The sequence below is a fragment of the Strigops habroptila genome, chromosome 4 (genome assembly GCF_004027225.2).
Source record: "Strigops habroptila isolate Jane chromosome 4, bStrHab1.2.pri, whole genome shotgun sequence".
In the NCBI taxonomy this organism is placed as follows: Eukaryota; Metazoa; Chordata; class Aves; order Psittaciformes; family Psittacidae; genus Strigops; species Strigops habroptila.
In genome coordinates, this window is record NC_046358.1 from 76906873 (window position 1) to 76927876 (window position 21004).

A 21004-nucleotide genomic window follows, 5' to 3' on the forward strand; every position below is an offset into this window, starting at 1 on the left:
CTGATCAACTTTGGTTTAGGATGCTGTTAGCCTTTTGGGTAACTTCCATTTGATTTATCCCCCACTTCTCTCATACCAGTGTCATGGCTGCAATGATTGTGGCTGCAGTACCATTTAAATTGCTCTATGTGTCAGCTGGGGGAGTCTCTGTCCTGTGGACCATCACAGCCTGCAAATTCATGTCATGTGGCCCATTTCCTGGTGAATGGAGGCTGTATTGTTCAAGTGGTTGTCTCCGAGGTGCACTGCAGCATGCAGCCGATGTATTTGGAAAGCCCTAGGAGCCGTCAGCAGAGCCAGGATTCCCGTCCTTGTTTCAGCTTTGCATGGTGCAGTCTTGAAGCTTGCTCCAGCATTTTGAGAAGGGCAATTCAACAATGTCCTGGGGAGTTTACTGCTAGAAATGTCAAATCTGTGTTTCTGTTTACACTCAAATCACTTGCAGTTTGACTTAATAAGCCTCTAGATCTAAACTGCTAAACTTGTGAAAATGTTATTTTACTTAGAACTTTGGAAAGAATAGTAAGAGAATAAGAAAGCAAAATGTTGATGCTGCTTTGTTGCATTACCTTGAGAAAGAAGAGGTAAGATTTTGACCTCCAGGGTCATCCTGAGCCATGCCGGCACAGAGGCTTTCTTGCCAGTGCAGCTCTGCTGGTCCACCAGTGCAAGAGGCAGCCTCATGGAGGTAATACAGTGTAAAGATGGATGGGGCGGGGAACTAGTGCAGTTGTCCTTTGCTTTGGTGTTCTCGTCCTCACCTGAAGCTGTATTAAAGCTTTAAGGCTAAGAAGTTTCTTGAGATTTCATCTGCTTTCACCAGCAAGCAGCAGATGAGGAAGCCTGAATCATCTTGACAGCACTTCATAGAATCTGGCTGCTGTCCTAACTGGGAGTGGAACCTGACCCATGGCTGTTTTTATGTTCCCTTAGCTATTTAGAAAAGAGCTTTTGTTCCTTGTCTGACAGGTCTGCAGATATGCAAAGGTTGGATCCTGAGCAAGGGCAGCAATCGGACAAAAAGTAAACAAACTATTGACCACCGAAGCAGAAGCTGAAAGATCTGACAAAATTAAAAGACGAACATAAGGGGCGTTGTATCAGCCATAGATAGCATTGGATGGGAAAGATGCCCAAAAGCGAGGTTCAGGATTGGGTCAGAAATTATAGTCTGAAGAAGACTGAGGGCTAAATAAGTGTTACGTAGACTTAATCCAGAGTTAATTTCTTTAAACTGTCCATGATCTTAATATTTATGGACTCCTTATTCTTTCTCATTGCTTATACCGTGTACATTCTCATGAACATATATAACATTTGCTACATACACATTTACATGTATTATATTTTAGAAGGCTGTTTGCTTTATGTTTTCCTTCCTTCTTGCCCGATTTTGTAAAACCTTCAGAATCTTGGAGGTCTGGATCCTTCGTTGAACATTTCTGAAAGCTGACTGGCTACCTTCACATCCATATGTGGATGTGTATAGATGTCAGTCTGTACTTGCTTGACATAAGTTATTGTTGAAGAAGATTTTTTTCCCCCTCCTGTAATTCCCTTTTCTGAGTCATGCATTGTTCTTGCTTTTACACATTTTTGCCATTAAATCGCCTTGACTGTTTTTTATTGTCAAGAACTAAAATCTTCAGCTTCTGGCAATTTCACTGATCTTCAGTTTTTCTTAAATGAATAAAAAAGATCAGCTGGACACTTGAGATTGTACCATCAACTGCATGAAAGGTAGGTTGAATAGTCTATTGTTGGCTTACTTGCCGACCCAGAACTGAACTCTGAACAAAGGGACATTACACCTTGTTTTCAAAATTCCTGGGAAAATTTAGCCCTTAAAAAAAGTGCTCCTAGACAAATTGTGGCATGGGATTTCCTAAATCTGGAAAATCATTTCAGCCTTGTTATTTAAGTGTTCCCTTTGCTTCATATGCTTTGTAATGAAAAGTGACAGCTGTTTTACATACTGGAAAATCGTGTGTGATTGGGCTCAGTTCAATATCTGCAGGAGGAAATGAAGATTACACTACCCACACATTAATGATGAAGTTCCCATGGCTTTTTAATGACGTTTTCTTTAAATCCAAAGACATAGTGTTGGTGAACAAGATCGCTACAGTAAATCCTGATGATCATGATCAGATCATAATTGTATTAATATGATCTGTAATTCAGAAGTACTGCTTTGTAACAGCAATTAAAACATTCCATGAGTGGTTAAATGCTGCTTCTTAAAGACTTTTTTTTTTGCACTTAATGAATGTCAAACTGACAGTCAAGAGGACTGGTGTTAATCTCCTGCAAATACTCATCAATTAATTGTTTCATGTCAGATAGTTGCCTCACAATTGGCCACTTGAGTCTGCCCTTTCCCTGCTTGTTGAGTTGTGTGTCTGCATTTTTACTCACGTGTGCAATGGGAACACCATTTTGTTGCTCATACTTCATGCATGGTTTCTGTCTGGTGTTAGATGTTCTTCATTTCACCGTTCTCCCCTCTTCTGCCTCCCCAGATGCCTGGAAGAGTACTGGAAGTAAATATACTTTTATGCTTTTGTTACGACTGCTTTGTTTCAACTACTGCCCTGTTCATATAGCCTTGCTTCTGTGGTGATGGGCACCTCAGAGATCTCTGCTCTTGTGGCGGATCCCACGTTCTTGGGAAGTGCTCCAGCTTAGGTGAACTGAATCCTAAAATGCTTTGTTGAGATACTGAATGCAGAGGTAGTAAGGAGTTCAATTGCAGCATGGAGGCATCTTCTACTGTTTTATTGGCTTCTTTGAATCCCACCATGTTGCGCGGTCCCCACTATGTGCACTGTTCTCTACATGGCTTACAGAAATGTAACTGTAGAGAAACTGGTGCACACTTTGTGGTAAAAGTATTTTTGTGTAATAAAAGCAGTGGTGTAAAGAACAAGGGAAGGAAAAAACCTCATTCTTTGGCAAGTTTCTCATACAGTGTCATCCTGTTTCATTAGTGGTTCCTTGCTAAGAAGTCTTTTTTCTTTTTTTAGACATACTTGGGGGCAGTGCCCATTTGTTAGATGTGTTTAGAGCTTCAGAAATTTCTATGCCAGCCAGTTCACCTTTAAAGGCAAATCACCTTTAAAGATTTAAAACATCTTTTAAATTATCTGGAAATATGTTGTAAAAAAGTATTGGTTACTTATAGGAGACGGCACTAAAATATGGGCATTGCATAGGATCATTAGCATTGCAAGCAATCAATTAGTGCAGTTAAAAACATCTACTTAATTCTCTTCTTTGCATTCTGCCTATGCATTTTTGTTGGTGATAAGGAATATCCTAGCTTTAAATTAAAAAAGAGGGGTCAGAAAAAGTTGTTTTGCCACAGCAGTTGCTGTTTGTGATTTATAAAACAGTCCGTGGTTGGCACCTTTGAATGGACCAAGGGCTGAATTATATTGTGGATCACCTGTAGAAGTGTGGTTAGTCCAGGTGAGAGGCAGGCAGCTGATGCCGTGTATTGGGCAGTATCTGCTGCTTGGGCACCGTGCACATGCAGCCTCTTGATGCTGGCTGTTGCAGCTTTGATCGCTTGTGATCTGGATTTGCTCTAAGTTCAGTCACTGATCCACCATTGAAGACTATTACATATATTCTAAGCAGGACCATGCTCTAACATGCTGGATTTGTGTGGGGATGAGGTGGCCTGCCAGCAGTGAAAGGCTGACTTTCTGCTTTCTATTGACTTCTGGGTGGCGACTGCCAGCATTTCACCTTGATCTGTAAAATCAGCACTGAAGTAATACATTTACATGTGGGAACAGACTTGTTGGCTCTACAGAATAGAGAAATTTGTATTTATAGTTGTTGGGTAATGTTGTACTTGCCATTCCCTCTATGGACAATTGATGGCAGATAAGATGAATAAGGGGTTTTTTAAACCACTACTCCTGTCTTGCTGCAATATTCTGTGTCAGCAGGGACTTCTGGCTAACTAGCACACATTTATACACAAACAGGGAAAGAAAAATAATTCAAGTGACTCTTTACTTCTATTATATTAACACAAACCACTTGTTTACTGGCAGTAGCCCAGCTCGTGCATTGGGTCAAAGAGTTAAGGGTGATAATGAATGCGTTGGAAAAAGCGACAAGATTATTATCTTAGATATTTCAAAATTTTTAATACAAAAGAGAAAATGTTGCCTAATAGATTCCTATGTCTGCTCTTTTTGAATTTCCTTGAGCAACTCTGAGAGCCAGTAGTAGCCCATGCACATTTTAACAGATATTCAAAGTCTTCTCTTTCAGAGGAATGTAAAATTTATTTGTCATAAACTGAGAATCTGGGATATAGGCAGAGCCTAACATTGTTTCTTCTTGATAAAGGCTTTTTCTGTTCTAAAGGACAACACATGAATTAAACTAAAGACGACAGCTCATCCTCGGTTTTCATCGCATGCAAAATGCATCTTTTCACATCGGTATTTACAGCAGGCTGCTGCTTGCATCAGATTTCTTCAAATCTGCTCAGCTAACATAGTTTGATGCTAATAAAGAATAATTAGGGCATATAAATAAAGAATAAAGGGCAGCAATTTCAGATGTGCTAACAGTAATCAGTCGTCCTGCCTTTCGAAGTGATAGGAACCTAGAGCTTGTTTTCTTACAGGAGCCTCCTGTATCTGCTCTCTGATACCACCAGCTCTGAATTACAATGTGGTACCTGCTGGGAGAGCTCATCTCCGGCTATTTGTTTCTTTTGTGGCAGAGTTTCTTTTTCCTCCTTCCTGTTTGCTGTTAAGCTCATAGCTGGGCTCCATTGGTATTCCAGCCAGCACAGTCTTGAGTAAACATTTCTGTGCCATCCCTCTTGTGCAGCGGCTTGCCCAGCATGGGGTGGTGAGGAGGGAAGCAGGGGAAGCAAGAGCAGGGGAGAGCTGGTAAAACCCTGTGTTTCGGCATCTTTCCCATGCTTTTGCTCCTTAAACTCCCCGGAGTTCACAAAGGGAATTGTGTGTAACCTGTCACCACAGAGGCTTTTCCAGGAAAGTGTTGAGGTGTGTGTGGGTTTTTTTTTTTACAGGCCACTTCAATTGCCTGGCAGATGTGCACAAGGACCCAAAGTCTGGAAACATGCCGAATTTGCTTCTTTCCTATTAGCATTATGTCACTGAGAGGCACTAGGTAACAGACGAAATAGGATAATAACTGTCTTTTTTCTTGGATATACAGAGAACACCAACCAAACAGCCATAGCCCCCAAACTGGCAGTCCTTGTGAATGTCTCTCATTGCTATTGCTTCATGTAGAGCTGTTTTATCCATCCTTACAAACCATGGATTAGAAACTGTTAGCTTCAAATCTGTACTACCAATAATTCCCATAGGCTGATTTCTGTCAGTGCCCGCATCTTTGCAGTTCATGCATCCTAGATAAGATTTGAGAGAGAGATTTTCTTCATTTCAAACCCTTGAAAATATTACTCTGCTGAAGCTTTATTATGTTGGTAAATATATAGCATTGTACTTGCCAGGTGTCACTTTGATATTTGGATGATTGGCATAGTAAAAATACTAATGGGAAATACATGTTTTGGAACGTACACATAGCATGATGTATGCTTTATCATTGTGCTGTCTCTGTAAATGAAACTTTGTTCCAGCACGCAAAACCTTCTCAGGAGTTTCTTTCTAAAAGGTGTACTACCTTTTAGTAATATGTACACCAGGGTGCTGTATATTATTGAATATGCTTGTAAAAGACAACTGTCCCATGTGTAAAAGACCTAATCCTGTCCTGCACACCAGGCTTGATATAAAAGCAGAGGGGAAGCTGTGATTGAATTTCCTATTGGCCCCAGGAGAGAAAGCACTGCTCAATGTGTGGAGTCACTAACAGCTTGTCTCTGTAAACAGAGTGCTGACTGAAAGGTGTCTTTGCCTTTCACCGTGCCACAAGGCTTTCGGGAGTTGATCGGTACTGCAAAATCAAGGAAAAAAAAAAAATCCAGATGACCACAGAGCAACTTGTTAGAAAGCCAGAAGTAGTAACTTCATCCTGCAAGTTCTGCTATCCATTTAATTCTGGTTAAGTAGAAAGAATGCCACTGTTGGGTATTGGTAGCATTATATTCCCACACAGCTTCTTTTTGGACCAGTGCTGATGCTGTAGAAAATGACTTATCAAAATCTCAGGTAAATGTAATGCAGTTCACACATTACCTATTTGTAGACCCAAATTTAAAGTTTTCAGTCTTAATTTACATGATTTTGCTGCTTTAGAATAGGGAGATACAATCAAGAATTTCTTGACAGACAAGATCTGCTTTTCATTCTCTGCGTGGCAGTAGATCTTACTCTCTTTTTAATGAAAGAAATTGACTACTGTAGAAGAGGCTGGTCCATCAAACCTTTAAATATGCAGTTTAGAGGTTGCTCAGGTTCGTGGTGCTGAAGGTAATAATGTTTTTCACACTGCTTATGGATGAGGTCTGAGAGATCACACTGTGCGGAGCTGCTAACACATATACACTCCTCTGCTCAAGATTGAGCAAGCAAATGACTTCATAGTACAGCCCAAAGCTGCTATTTTGATCAAATATTTTATTAGCAGTTATTTATGGTTTCCTCAGTGGCAGGTTGATCACTAGGAGAATAAGAGGGGATATTCTGGGAAAAATGCTGACGGATGCAAATTGTTCACAGCCTGTATGGGGCAGGGTTTCATGGTAGGCATCCAGACCATAACTTTAGTTCACGGAATATGTATGAATGGTAAATGCCACAGGTAGGGAGTTAAAATGGCAAATACATGTAAGTACATATTGATATAACTGTGAGTGAGCATGTGTTATAATATTAGAAATGGAAAAAAAGTCATTTAAGCCTCACTCAAGAAGACATCTCAACAGAAATGCCATGGACTCTGTTGGGCTTGTCTAGAAGACAGTTTTGACCCTGTAAGACAGAACAGGATCGTAGGATGGAGGACTGAGTATGAACTCTGAAATATGCCTAAGAGTTAGGGAAGGCTTCCAGAGACGGACTGGCGAGTGTTCAGAGCCAGGGCCAGAGGGAGGGATTGCTTATGTTGGTGTGTTCTGCTGTTGTACAGCATAGGGTGCCTGAGCCTGTCCCTGCAAAGACATGGGGCTCACTGCCAGTTAAGTCTCAATAGCCATGCTGCAGAGGAACACATTGCAAGTTTGTTGCATGCAAGAAGTTACTGAATTATATGTCCACTAAGATTATAAAAGCATAAAAGGATGTGAATTTCCCCATGCTTTCGGAAGAAACGGGTATACTTCCTTAAGGTCCCTGGGTTAAAGTTTATTTTGGATTACATGAAAAACTGAGGATTGTAAATAAACCTTTGGAGTAGTTGCAAGGCTAGTGGTTGCCCTTTAGAAAGAAGTATTTTTGTGATGCTCTAACATAATGATGTTGGTTAAAACAATGGAGTATATTGTGATTTGAGTTCTTTGCATGGTGTAGTCTGTGAATAGTGACTAGCTAAGTTAGCATTATGCTGTGCTGTTGATCTAGTTCTGTCGGTTGAGGATGTGTATATGCTGGATATGATCACTGACTGTCTGTTGAGTGATTTCTTATTTCTGACATAATTGTAAGTGGTGGGTTATTGAAATATGACCATTGTTAAATGCAGTGTAATTACAAATCACTGTTTTGACAGCAGTGTGCTTACGGCATGAACAAAAAGCTGTTGTGTGGCTAAAGAAAGCAGTGCACTATACAATCTGGTGTTTGGCTCAAATGTAGTCAGAGTGTTTGGTGCAGTAGAGAAGAAGGACTTGGTCTGCAAAATGAATATCTATTCAAGTAAGGATGGAGGTCAATTTCCTGGAAAACTTTCTGATGGCTTCTACTAATCATATATTCTCCAGGATCTTTCCTGGAGCCAATAAAATGACAAGGTTTTGAACTTAAGATGCATCTTTTTTTGGTGTCGGATATCTGTGGTCTGATACATCTTTTAAGCCCAAATCTTTGTCATGTTTCATCATGCTGTTAAGAGCTATACAAATGAGTAGTTTTAATGAATCTATCTGCAAGAGCAGAGAATGCAGTACTGCATAAGCAACCCTTGCTGAAGCCGGGTCCCAGGCTGAGTTTTCAGGAAGGCTGTGCTGCTGACAAGGTAGCTAAGGAGGCAGATGGCAGAGACCATAATACTCTCCTTTGGCCTTTTCAGTTTTTATTTTATTCATGTAACTTGCTGATCTTGCAGAAGAACCTTCTGTAGAGATACAAAGCTGTATCTAAAAACCTCCTTTCCTGAGTTGCTTTGTCGTGGGTCTGGAAATCTGCCCCACGACAAGGACAAAAGACCTTCCAGGATTAACATCCACTATACTTTCCATTTATAGAGAAAAAGTAATTTTTTAAATCATCTCCTAGCATTGGCCGGCGTGTATCCGTGAACCTATATGATCATACCAGTTTATATGGACAGAAAATTTAGCTATTGAATTTCAATTTGGAATTGAAACCATATGTGGTTTTGATAGGGGAGAGAGGGAATTTCCCTGTTGCCCAGCGCAGGGCTGCTGACAGAGATGTGCCTGCCTGGACGGGGTCACTGCTTTACCAGCACGGCAGGGAGGGCCAGGCAGAGTTGCCCAGAAAGCCTTGGAGTGGCTCTAGAACAACTCCCGAGGACAGTGACCTTGAGGAGGTCCTTGGGGATAGAAGAATAAGAGACAGTCTTTCCACACTGCCATTTCTCCCTGTTCAGGGGAATGGGCAGGGGAGAGAAGAGTTGGTTAGAAGTAACCTGGTCTCCATGGGTAGAAATGAAATGGTAAAAGTAGAGTTTGTCTTTCACCAGCAAGCAGTCACTGGGTCACATGTCCGCTCGTCGTCCTTAGGGTCCAGGAGCAGTGCTCTACGCTTGCATGAAAGGCTCTGTTTGGCTCATTTCGATTACTAGATACAGGATAATATGTTTGAGCCCCATGATACCAAACTTTGTGTTGCCATGTATTCAGTACTGGATAACTGTTGCTTGTCTGCAGTCCCCTGCAGTAAGCATGCATCCTGAAGAGTTCATGTTTCAGTCTCACCTGAAATGAGAGGAAACATGAAGGCCTTTCCTTCCTGTGTGCTTGGTTCAAAGACTTCTTGTGATGGTGGGCAAGTGAAAAAAGATGTGAATGAATCTATTTCTTTCAGTGCTGCTCATATTAATAGGCTTTGCTCTTCATGCTCGTTGTATTGTAATTCTGATTTAACAACATTTATCAGTAGAAGATCACTGCAGGGTCTTTAATGATTATAGTTGTTCAAGCTGATAGTCTGGGACTATTAAATAAGCTCCAATTACTTCCCATTTATTTGTGTTGTTTTTTCCCTCCAAGTAACAAAATGTAATCCTGAAGTTCATTATTATTCTTTTCATTGTATTCATCTAAATAGATTTTCTACCTAATTAAGGCTGAATATGTTTCTGCTAAACTGACCATATTTTACAAGGATGTTTTCATTTGTGTGTGAGGGCGTCTTTGCTTTCTTCCATCCATATTTTAATTATGTTTAATTTCTATAGCTGCCAGAGATCCTATTGTGTGTCTCAGCAATTCACCCTGGGCTGCTAGAGATTGTTTAGATTGGAGTTGGAATAGGCCTCCAGATGAATTTAGTTGGAATCTAGTTAATAACAAGTCACCAGGAAGCAATTTAAAGTGTTTACTACTGCTTCGAAAGATGGAAAGTGTGCATTGGCTGAATTTGGGAGGAAAGAAATAGAGATGAAAGCGGAGGAATTTGGTTCAGATTAGCCATGTTATTTTTGATGGGGTGAGTCACTAAGAGGGGAAGGTGTAAAAAAAAAAACCAAACTAAAAAACAAAAGAAGAGGTTTGCTGGTGATGTATATGCAGTGTGGGTATCGTGTCCATGTTCTGAACATTCAAATGACTGAGCTTTACTCCTGTATTTATTTAGTGTTAGTTATTTATGTACGATCTCTCTGGGGCACCTTTGTCAAGGTTTTACAGTTTGGTAAAATTAAAACCACAACATCATGTTTCATTTCAGTATTAAAATGAGGAAAAACAATTACGTAGCTGTACCAGGCTTGACCTTACCCACTGAACTCCCATCCCACACCCCAGAAGATGTCCTTGTGCAAGCCCAGGGCCCAGCCCCATGCAGACATGGACGCTGTGCTGTGCCTTGCCTTGCCATGGCCTGGGTGAAACCTTCTCGGCAAGGAGTGAGAATAGCACGAGGAGCCCTATGCCTGTTGAAGGGTTGTGGGGCATTAGTATCTGCAGCTACTCTGCGGAATGGCAGGTCGTTTCAAATGTTGTTGAAGGGTCCTGTTCAAGTACCACCAAGTAATAGACATTAATGTAAAAAGCCACTGAAATTACCTTTCCTGTGAGAAAGGGCTGACTTTATAAGCCCCTTCATGTCTGAACTCTTTGTTGGAAGGATTTTAAGATCCACCTTCTCCTGGGAAGAAGCTGTAGGAAAATAAACCTCTGGGGTTTTCCTGAGCTTCCTCAGAAGATGTGTTTTGCACTGTCAGGCCAGTCCTCCTTCATCTCTTTCCTAGATTTGTGGTGAATTCTGTTTAAAGATGTGGTTAAGTTGAAATGAATCCAGGAGGCTTAATAACGCTGGTAAATGTTCCAGGACGGTTGCTCAAAGTGAATGGTCTTTTGAGGGTTTGTTCGCCTGGGAGTGTTGTGTCATGCACGGGTAGGTTCCCTTGCTTGCACCAATGCAGAGCCAACTGCACTGCAAAGCACAGTGTAAAGCGCTGAAATCTCTGTGTGTGCATATGTATGTATGTATTTAGGAAAAAAAGCCTGCCTGAACTCAGTGTTGGTGTTACTGTTGGTGAATTTGACTGGGAGGGACCTTTGCCAAGAGAAAGAGGGGTTGTGTGCATTCATCTGGAGTCTGTTAATGAGATCAAGCATAGAATCATTTAGGTTGGAAAAGACCTTTAAAATCATAAAGTCCAACCATTAAACCAAAACTGCTAATCATTGAAAGGGAACAATATACGTCAAGTGGGGGCAGTTACTGGTTGTAAATCAAGTTCTGTTACAGACTGGCTAAATCTGACTAGCCTGTGGTGTCAGCCGTCCTGTGTAAATACAAATCTTCCTGAGAAGCTTAAATTAGCAGAAAACGAAGTTGTCAGTTTTGGCAATACAATGGATATGTGCTTTCACAGCTCCCTCTAGCAGTGTTCCAAACTCTTTAATAACCAGATGAACATTTTAAATTACTGTTAATGCAATATGGCTCTTCATACAGTTACTGTGCTAAGCTAGAGCAAATGTGAAAATCTCTTTGGAGTTTTGAGGGGTGCAATATTGTTTTACTCCCTAATCTAAATCACTCTGACAGCAAGTCACATGTTAGCAAGAAACAGAAAAATTCTTTGAGGAAAACAGCCAAAATTTTGAAGCTGTTTTCCTTCTGTTTCAAACCAGAACATCTTTCCTTAATGTACAAATGTTATGTATGCAAAAAGGAAAAAAAGCAACATGAATGATATTTTTATGATGTTGTCGTTAGTGTTTTGGAACTCATTGCTGAAGTTGATTTGGTAACATTTTTGGAAAGGAAGGGAAAAACAATCCCCCAGTCGCTTACCAATACAGATGTTCCAGTGCAAGGGTCCCCTGTGTCTGTGCAGTTTGTGGTGGTCCATCTGTTAGTCTGCAGCCTTGAATGCAAGCGTAACGATAGTTCAGGGCTAGCAGTGCCTGTGAGTATTTGTTAGCACTGAATCCTGAAGTACTCCTGCTTCTTCAAGTGTCAGAATCCCCCTTTTAACCCAAACGATTGCTTATTCTCACAATCTTTTTACCTAACAGAAAGACCTGTATTTGAAACAATTACATCTTTCATCCTTACCAGCTTGCAAGTTCGAAGTCAGTAAAGTTGTTTTCACCTTTTGTATCTTTCTCTTTAATGTCAGGCATATTTATGAGAAATACAGAACTTGTATTTCTCACAAAATGTTTCTCACAAGTCTTCGGCTGCTGACAATTAAAAGTACAACATACTTATTACAGCAAAAATGGAAAAACATATGGAAAAACTTAACTGCATTAACATCTGGTGTCTTTTCTCCATCTGCTCTCTTTGGCCGTGCTTTTGTCCAAACCTGCCAAAAGTACTAGATTTCCAAGGGTCTCATGGCGCATCACCCACGTCTTCCATTAAAGCTCACAATTCCTTGTTCATTTTGATGGCGCGGCCGGATGTCTCTATCCTTGCAGCTGCACAGCGACTTCAAGCAGAGCAGTGGTGGTTCTGTAGCTTGAAAGATGTGGTAGGACAGGCAACAATAGGGTGAGCACTGTATCTGGAATTCATTTTGCATCTGCAGGGTCCTACCCTGGCCGGGAAAACACCTTTCTTCATCCAGTGGCCTTCTGAGCCATTGGAATGAGCATCTGAAGGATGTTGAAATCTGTGCTGTTGAGCACAGGAGGTGATACCTGCTATGATGCTCAACCTCTGGACCATGGTGGCTGCAGCACGCCGGTGAGGTGCCTGAAGCTTCTGCAGAGTCAGCAGGGTGTCAGCCCCACATGCTCCATCATCCTGGGGAATGGGCTTGGTCCAGCAGGGGAAAGAGAGGATCTCACCCATTCTCCTGCCTGGCTTAGCAATTCTTTGCTGTGACTTCTTTTTTCTTATTATTTATTTATTATCACTCTGATGGTGACCATCCTGCTGTATTTGTGTAGCAGAAAAGTGAGCATTTGGACAATTCCAGGCAAAAGCCCTGAAGTTTTGCTTTACAGTGATGGAGAAGGATGGTTTTTCATGGACTCTTGAAGAAGAGAAGAATGGAGCGAAGCTGCTTCCCATGACGGCCTCAGGAATTGGATATGGGGCTCTAGTTGCCGTGCTCCCTAGTTTGGCAGCCTGCAGCTGCCTGGGGGACAGTTCTGAAGAAGTTTCTTTGGCCATGTGCCCAGGCAGACGGGTGCTCAGCTGTTTCAGAAACAGGGGGTGAAATCGGATTGTGGAGCCCACTGAAGCATGAGGGGTATTTATTTCTGCTCTTGTTCTGAAGACCACAGTGTAAGATTTGTAGTTCTGTTGGGAGAAAACGTTTTGATTTCAACTAAGAAATGGCCTTCAAATATGCAAAGTTTAGAGCAGGGAGAAAAGGGGGGAATAATCCAGGAGCAGCCCTTGCTTGTAGAGATGCTGTCCTCTGACAATAGGAAAGTATCATTATGGAACAATTAACAAGCATTACAAAGTAATGTCACAGAACTGTAATTAATATTGAGCAGAAACTTGTTTTAGTTAAGTTCTCATAGTGTTGTTTAAATTCTTCTTGGTCACAGGACAGGTAAAATAGATGGTCCTGTAAAAACTGACCAGGTCTCTTCGAGGCTTTGACATATGATGCGGGTTTTGAAGCTGTTCATGAGCTGTGAGCTGTTTTGGAGCCTGCAGTGGCACAGCTCACCCCAGCAAAGTCCAAGTGTCTGCACCGGCTCTGGGTGCTCGTTTTGTCTCAGACGTGTGAACCTGCAGGGCTGCCCAGTGATTGCATATTTTCATGTGAGATCAATAATTGTTCTGTATTTTACTATGTGACAGGAGAGAAAAAAAAAAATACTTTTTTATGGTACAGGGCTTTGCTTTATACCTGGCCTTCAGGACCAGCATGTCCAGTACTTCGTATTTAGGGGAAGGTCTGTGTTTTGTTGTTGCTCAGTGTGTACATATGTGTATTTCTGGTTTGGTTTGCTGTGTCTTTAAGGTACTGAGCTTTGCCAGGAGAAGAACTTGAGAATATGTTCTCAGTACTAAAAGACAGCAAAACCATGCATGCTAGGGAGAAAATCAGTTGTGTCAGATAAACTGAAACTGTGAACATTTGTCATTCAGGGCTTGATTGCACATGGTCCCTCCATCTGTGTAGTATTTATAGGAGTTCCTTGATACAGAAATCACACAATGAATAACTTTTCCTGAGAAGGCAGCATTTTCTTATTGTTGGGAGGAAATGCTCTGCACGATGCAATGAACACCTTTTGCAGATAAATGCAAGCTCTTATTGTGTGCCTTTGTGAAGTGATGAGGGTTTTCCTTAGCTTGCCTCACAAAGCTCTACAGAAGGAGCCATCTAGCAGCACTGTATTTCTGCAGGTGAGTAACAGTGATGCTGGAGCAGTGCTGTGGGCAATTCCCCTGCAGTTTGGTGTCTCAAGTTGGATCCCTCAGCCATGCAAGGTCTTGCATGCCCTCGCTGTCTGCAGAGCTGCTGCACATTGGGCCACTGATGTTTGTGTCTCTGCTGATTTATATGCGTGTTAGGTTATCTCTCTGAAAGCAGATTTGAAATGGGTCTGGTGTTGGCTTTTTGCATATTACAGAAACTAACAGTGATACTGCCTAATCCTGGCTGTTGGTGGAGACACCTTTCCAGGGTTGGTCTGAAACTATCGTTCCTAATGGCTTTGTAATGTATTCTCATCTTAGAATGGGATATCCCACAGATAGCATGCTGGTTTGTTGGAGTTATCCCTGTTTCCCTTAGTCAATAACACAGCCATAGTCTTTCACTGTAGATAGAGTTGCTGATATACCAAAAAGCATACATTTTGTGTGACAGATTTTAATAAAACATACTAAAGGTGGAGTTTGGAGAATTAAAACCCATGTGTTCAACGAGGAGCAGAACTTGGAGCAGAATTCAAACTCTCATTGCATGCAGTGGCTCTGAGCTTAAAATGTTATTTTTGCATTAATATTATACTATTATTTTTAGCATCAATGACCATCAGTATGTAATTGCCAATGATCTCATGCACGCTCCTGGGTACAGACCGTTCCTTCCCAGTTTGGGAGTATTTGCTTGTTTTTGCTGAATTACAGCCTGCAGAAGAGGCCCCACAGTCATTAAAACTCTCCCTGCCAGGGCTCTTGCCATTGAGTACTCAACAGTTAACCTATCCATGTATCTTCTGAGATGAAGTTAGGGCAGAAAATTTCTATTTGTGGAAATCCTTCTCTTAGACCTGTGTTGTGTGATAAACAGCCACAGTGTCATACTTGATCTTTGAAATGCAGTGCTACAAGTGATGAAAACCCTCCGAGGGTTCCTTTATAAAGACTGGAAACTGAATTGGCTTTCAAAATGTGGGAAAAAAATTACTTTGACCCAATCCTGCGCTTCTCTGTGAGAGTGGAATGACTGTTACTGCTGTTGGGAGCAGTGGGTCAGTAGTGGTCTACAAACATGCCTTCCCGTGGGAAGGCTGCACAATTTTTGCTATTAGTCCCGAAAGGACTAATAGTGTCATTCTGTGGTTGCTGCAGAGTCATGTGTGGAATCATGCAGAAAGGGAATGTTTTCCCAGGACTGTAGTGGAAGCACAGTAGAAATATGTGCTCTTGGGTGGCATGTGTTGAGTTTGACACTTGTAATACTCAGTAATTTTAATGGGGTAGCCTCTCAAATGAGTTGTCTTTGGACAGAGCCTCTTCTGATCGGTGTCTATTCTAGAGAGAATTACTCTATTGCAAAGACCAAAATGGTCCTTTCCGTAACAACTTTCTTGTACCTTCTGTGGATGAGGTTAAATCTATACAGCAACAAAACGTAGCAGTGTTAGGTGTGGGTTTGAAAATACGGCTTTCATCTTTGACTATGGGTACATACAGGCTATATTAATAGGCTCTCTGCTTCTAATTTGGTCCCAGTATAACCTTCAATTTTTACAGTGTGTTTAGTGTGATTTTCAAGCACAGAGAGGGATAAGGAGGTGCTACTAACCAATAGCTAGACAAGCGTTGAAAAAGATGGTGATTGAAACAGTGAACCAGCTGGTGTATGCCCCATGGTCCTGCCAGAACCAGGAATGCTGGTTTCAGGATCATCTTTCTATAGGATGTCTTTGTCCTGACGTGAATGTCTTAGATATCCATGGCAAATATAGTCTGCAGTTAATCCAGCACTGTAAAAATGAAATATTGCAGAGCAAGTAAATCCCGTCCTCCTGCAGCCAGCTGAAAACCAGATGTGCTGCTTTTGTTTGTACCCCTGAACTTCACAAGTGAACACAATTTATTGTCAGCAGCTGCTGCTGTTTTAAGCTCAGAGTGCTGAGCTTCATTTCCCCTGCGCTGCAGACGTGTGTGTTCTGCTGTCACGTATAGATCCTCTCTTGAAATCATTGTTCTGTAGAAATCTTCCTTGGCTTTGGTGAAAGTTACTGTGAGAGAGAAATGCAGATTAAAGGTGGGTGGAGATTTCTGGTTTTGTGGTGTTTAACACCTGCATTGACAGGTGTGGGATGGTGTGAGGCTGGATTTGACTGTCCGACTGTCAAGGTGTTTTGTTGCACATCCTTGTTTTGCAGTGTATATCTATAGCTCTTGTTTGGTACAGTTGTTCTACAGACTGCACTTTATTTTTTTGTCCTTACTCCTCCCAGAGAGATGTTTCTACAGACACTGGCTGTCCTCTGGGGTGTTCGCTGTCCCTGCGGGCAGGGAAGAGTTACAGCCAAACTCAGTTTTCTGCCTGCCTTTGAAGCATTTAAAATTCATTTGTCTTTCCAGATTCCAACATGTAGACTTGGAAACGCATTTCCCAGAGGGGGGGCAAAGCTCTTGAAGGAGGAAAGCAGTTTAAAGAGGTGAACCATACACCAGTATATCTGCTGTTTACTTTGCATTTTCCTCCTGAGGTTTCATCACAACTCTGCAGGTCATCAGGAACGCTCTGCTTAAACACCCAGAGCTGTTCTGCTGGTCTTGGGGTTGCTGTGCAGCCTGATCAGACACTTACAGGCACAAGGAGGGTAATATGGAGAGTGAAGGTCCTGGCTGAAACATCACATAGTATCATGTCAGATGCCGTTTGAAACACGAAGGAGCCTACACCTCATCTTGACAACTTTGAGAGGTTGGATGGGTCACGAGGGCAGAGCGTGGGGCAGGGCTGCACTCTGTGTGCCTGTCACTCTGGTTCCAGTCAATGTCTCATTTGTGAGTAGTAAGAATTATGACAAAAAACCACCAACAGTGAAATCTCCTCTCTCTTCCTCCCCCCTTCATCAATGTGCCATTTGCTGTACAGATTAGGATTAAAATTTTTTAGTTTAGAGACAAAAATCATGTAGCAAGAGTCAGGCTGTGAGAGGGAATGTTGCCAGGATACACAGAAATATCCTGTAGCAGCATCACCTTTAGAGACCCTGGAAAGAGTTTAATGAAGAAAACAATTATTTTTTTCTCCATCGTTGCAGCTAGGTATTTTGGCCCTAAGTTACAGCATGGTGGCACGCTCCTCTTGCCAATAAAAAGTGCTTTAAACTATATTAGCAATGAAATAAATCAAGTGAAAATACACGGATGGCATCACTAAGCTGAGGTTTTGGAGTTGGCTGAGCAACAAAAGGAATATGACAGCTGTCAAACGTGAAGTCTCAGAGCAGTGGCACCACAGTGGAGATGTTTTGGGTATGATGTTCGTAAGTTTTACATTTGTCTTGCTCTATTTGCAGTTTGCTGCTGGGTTTGGAGCAGTCCTTTTTTGACGATACATTGGAGATACAAGCTAAGTGAAGGGAGCTGGGCTCTGAAAATAATTGTTTTAGGGGTTTTTGTTTGGTCATTCATGGGAATGAGGGCTGTCTTGAAACTATTTTTTGTTTTCTCTTTGGTGTCCAAAGAAAAGCACCGAAGCTGGTGAAGGGTCTAGAGCACAAGTCTCTACAACGAGTGGCTGAGGGAACTGTGTTTATTTAGCCTGGAGAAAATGGCTCGGGGGAGACTGCTCTCTACAACTACCTGAAAAGGAGGATGGAAAGAGGGGGGTGTCTGTCACTTCTCCCAAGTAACAAGTTATAGGACAAGAGGAAATGCCCTCATGTTGCACTGGGGAGGTTTAGATTGGTTGTGAAAAATATCTCCACTGAAAGGGTTGTCAAGCATTGGAACAGGCTACCCAGGGCAGTGGTGAGATCACCACCCTTGGAGGTATTTAGAAAGTGTGCAGCTGTGACACTTAGGGACATGGTTTAGTGGTGGACTTGGCAGTGCTGGGTGAACAGTTGGACTTAATGATCTTAAGAGTCTTTTCCAACCTAAACAATTCTGTGATTCTGTAAAAAATGCTATTGTTTGTTCTCCTTAAAAAAAAAAAGACAGAAGAAAGAATTTAATTTCATGTGTAGCCTTAAAAATTAGATAGATAACTTTTTTTAAAAGATATGTTCTCCCCAGACATATTTTGATTGAAAACGTTTGGGTTTTGGTTTGTGGGTTGTTTGTTTAAAAGTTCTCTGCTTGCCTCCATGTCTGGCCGTTAAAGCTACTGGTGAGCTGGAGATACTCATGGAGAGAATCGCTTCAGTTGCTCACAGAACCACATCTTCTAATGAATCTCACTGCTGAGCTGCAGAGGTCAAAGTGAGACCGACTCCTTGCATGGCCTTGGATAAGTCATTGTCTCCCTCTCCTTCCTCTGTTAAATAGTTCCTTCCAAAAGAGGTGTGAGACACAGTTAGCTGATGCTGGTAAAATGTTTTGAATACAAATGGTGGTTCATAGGAATGGCTCCCATCAATCATCCTTAGTAGATGCTGTCATTTACCAGCCTCTGATTTTTGGTTAGGTCTTTCACGAGTGGAAAGAAAACAGGACAGACTCAAAAAGTCTGTCGGTATTTATACTCCTGTCTTCAGATGTTTTAATAACAATTCCCCATTTATTTCATCTGCTACTGATCACTTTAGCAAATGGAGATATTTCCTGTTCCATGGGTCTAAAAATTGTGTCCTCACTAGCCTGAGAGCTGGTTTGTGTGGTTGGAGCAAAGGTAGCTCTGCCTCACCCACCCCTTGTTGTCAGATAGGTTCCCATTTGATAGTACTATACGCCTATAAGTGCCTCTCAGTTTTGTTCTAGTCTGTCACATCTTTTCTAAAACAGATTGCCATGTTCTCTGTTGTCCTTAGGGTGTTGGGATAATCTTCCTTTTATTTTGGTGTTGTAAACTTGCGCTGCTGCTGATGGGATAGGACCAGTTCCCATGATAATAGGTGGAGGCAGGGCTGAAATTGTGAAGCAAAGCGTTACTCTGCATCAGAAAAATGTTTGACATGGTCTATTCCTTTTCCTTTATATGATACTTTTGAAGTGTTGCAATGTTATGGTCTGTGTATTTACCAAAGCGTGCCTAGCATGGAGAAGAGGAGCATGGTGGTTAATAGCTGACATATGGGCCTGGCTCTGGCCCTTCATGGGGCATGAGTGTACCCTTTCACACAGAGCTGGTTGCTGCTACAGCTTCCCACTTGGCAAGGGTGCAATGCAGCTCCTGGGAAACACTTCTCCAGAGTTTTATTATGTGGAAACTCCAAACCTGGTTTGTAGGCAGTTACTTCACTGAAAGAAAGCTGCTCAGGCTATAAAGTCATGTGGTTCTTTTCTGCAGAGGAATGGGGCAGTTCCTGGGATACCAGACTGCGGTCATGAACACAAGGAGTGAAGGAAAGCATTGTAGGACCTGCTCTTGCTCCACTGGAATCTGTGTCGGTTTTGCCATTGATTTTTAACAGTATCAGAGTGAAATCTCTTCACTCTGAAGTCTCTTCACACTTCAAGTTAATAATTGCTCACAGACCTGTGTAAAACCTCCCCACTCCGTCTGGGATGGGGGTTGGATCCTGGCTTGGTGATGGAGGGGGGTGCAGGTGGTGGTGGTCTGCACAGCTCAGAGGCCTCTTGCCTTTGTCTTTCTGTTACAGACCCTAACTTGGGGATTTCTTGCAGTACGTTGGATTGTAATTTGTGTTTTCATGTAAGAAATGCTTGTGTTGCGTGGGATGTATCTATATTTAGTAAGATGAGTATAATTTTTCTTCCCATTTATAGGATGGCTATTTTTCCCACCGACCGAAAGAGAAAATGCGAACAGACAGCAATAATGAAAATTCAGTCCCCAAGGACTTTGAAAACATTGATAACAGTAACTTTGCTCCCAGGACTCAGAAGCAAAAACACCAGTCTGAGCTGGTGAAAAAACCCCTTAGCAAGCAAAAGGAGCACTTGAGAAAAAAACTGGAAGAGGAGAAGATGAAGAAGAACTTGCTGCTGGGGAAGAACTCCAATGAGGTGGTGCAGTTCAGTGATCACCCGGTCAAAAACAGCAGCAGCAGCAGCAACAACAACAGCAATTTGAAGGCAGTTCACAGGTCTTCCAGACACCACCACGTCAAAAAAAAAGGAAACGGCTCCCCTGAACTGACATACGACCAACCACCCAAGTGTGAGGTGACGGGCAAAGAGGCAATCTCAGCCATGTCCCGCTCCAAATCTAAGCAGTGTCGGCAGGAGATCGCAGAGGTGTATTGCCAGCACAAGCACGGGAAGCTGATGCCAGAGAAGGTGACGCGGTTCTGTAAGCTGGAGGGTAAGTTGGTAGATGGTGAAGGAGAAATAACATGGTATCTCAGGGGAAAGTTTCAACAAAATTGAAATGGCCGCCTGATGACAAAAAAATGGCTTTATTGCAGGAATGTTTAATGTACTCAGCCTGAGAAAATGAGGAGGGGCTTGAGGATGTTTTCACTGGAGAGTTTTATGGATACCACAAGATCCTCTGTAGATTTTGAATAGAGTTTGTTTCATTTTCACAGGATTTTATTATACAATGTGATCTAGGTATTCAGCTGCTACTCTGTTGCTGTTAAATCTACAGGCACAGAGTGGTGTAGTGGAAGTCTTGTTACTCTCTACAGGAGTTGCATGCTTTTTGGAGGTCAGGGAACAGCCGTGGTAAATTTGCTAGCCAACAGATGAGTGGCATTGCTGTTAGGGCCATGTGGCCATTTTTCTGCCACGGTGGAGTCTTAGCTAATAACCAGGACTGCAAAGCATTTTGATAACCCAGATAATTGTCAGAAATATAGTATCAAAAATCTCCAAAAGCATGGGAAAAAAATCCAGTTTTGTGCCTCACTTCTAATGTTCTTCAATCAGCAAAAGTGACTTTC

The 21004-nt window shown here is 42.0% G+C and overlaps 1 protein-coding gene across 4 annotated transcripts in view; it reads left to right on the forward strand.

The window, feature by feature from the left end:
• XYLT1 (xylosyltransferase 1) overlaps positions 1-21004 on the forward strand; it is a 209083-nt gene that overhangs the window by 88282 nt on the left and 99797 nt on the right. For 2 of the 4 annotated variants that reach the window (XM_030481751.1, XM_030481750.1), the window contains one exon: positions 19884-20421. In XM_030481751.1, the coding sequence (XP_030337611.1) occupies positions 19884-20421 (538 nt within the window). Of the gene's footprint in view, positions 1-18286; positions 18498-19265; positions 19541-19883; positions 20422-21004 lie in introns of those variants that run through there. The other 2 variants (XM_030481753.1, XM_030481752.1) reach the window with 2 other exon arrangements.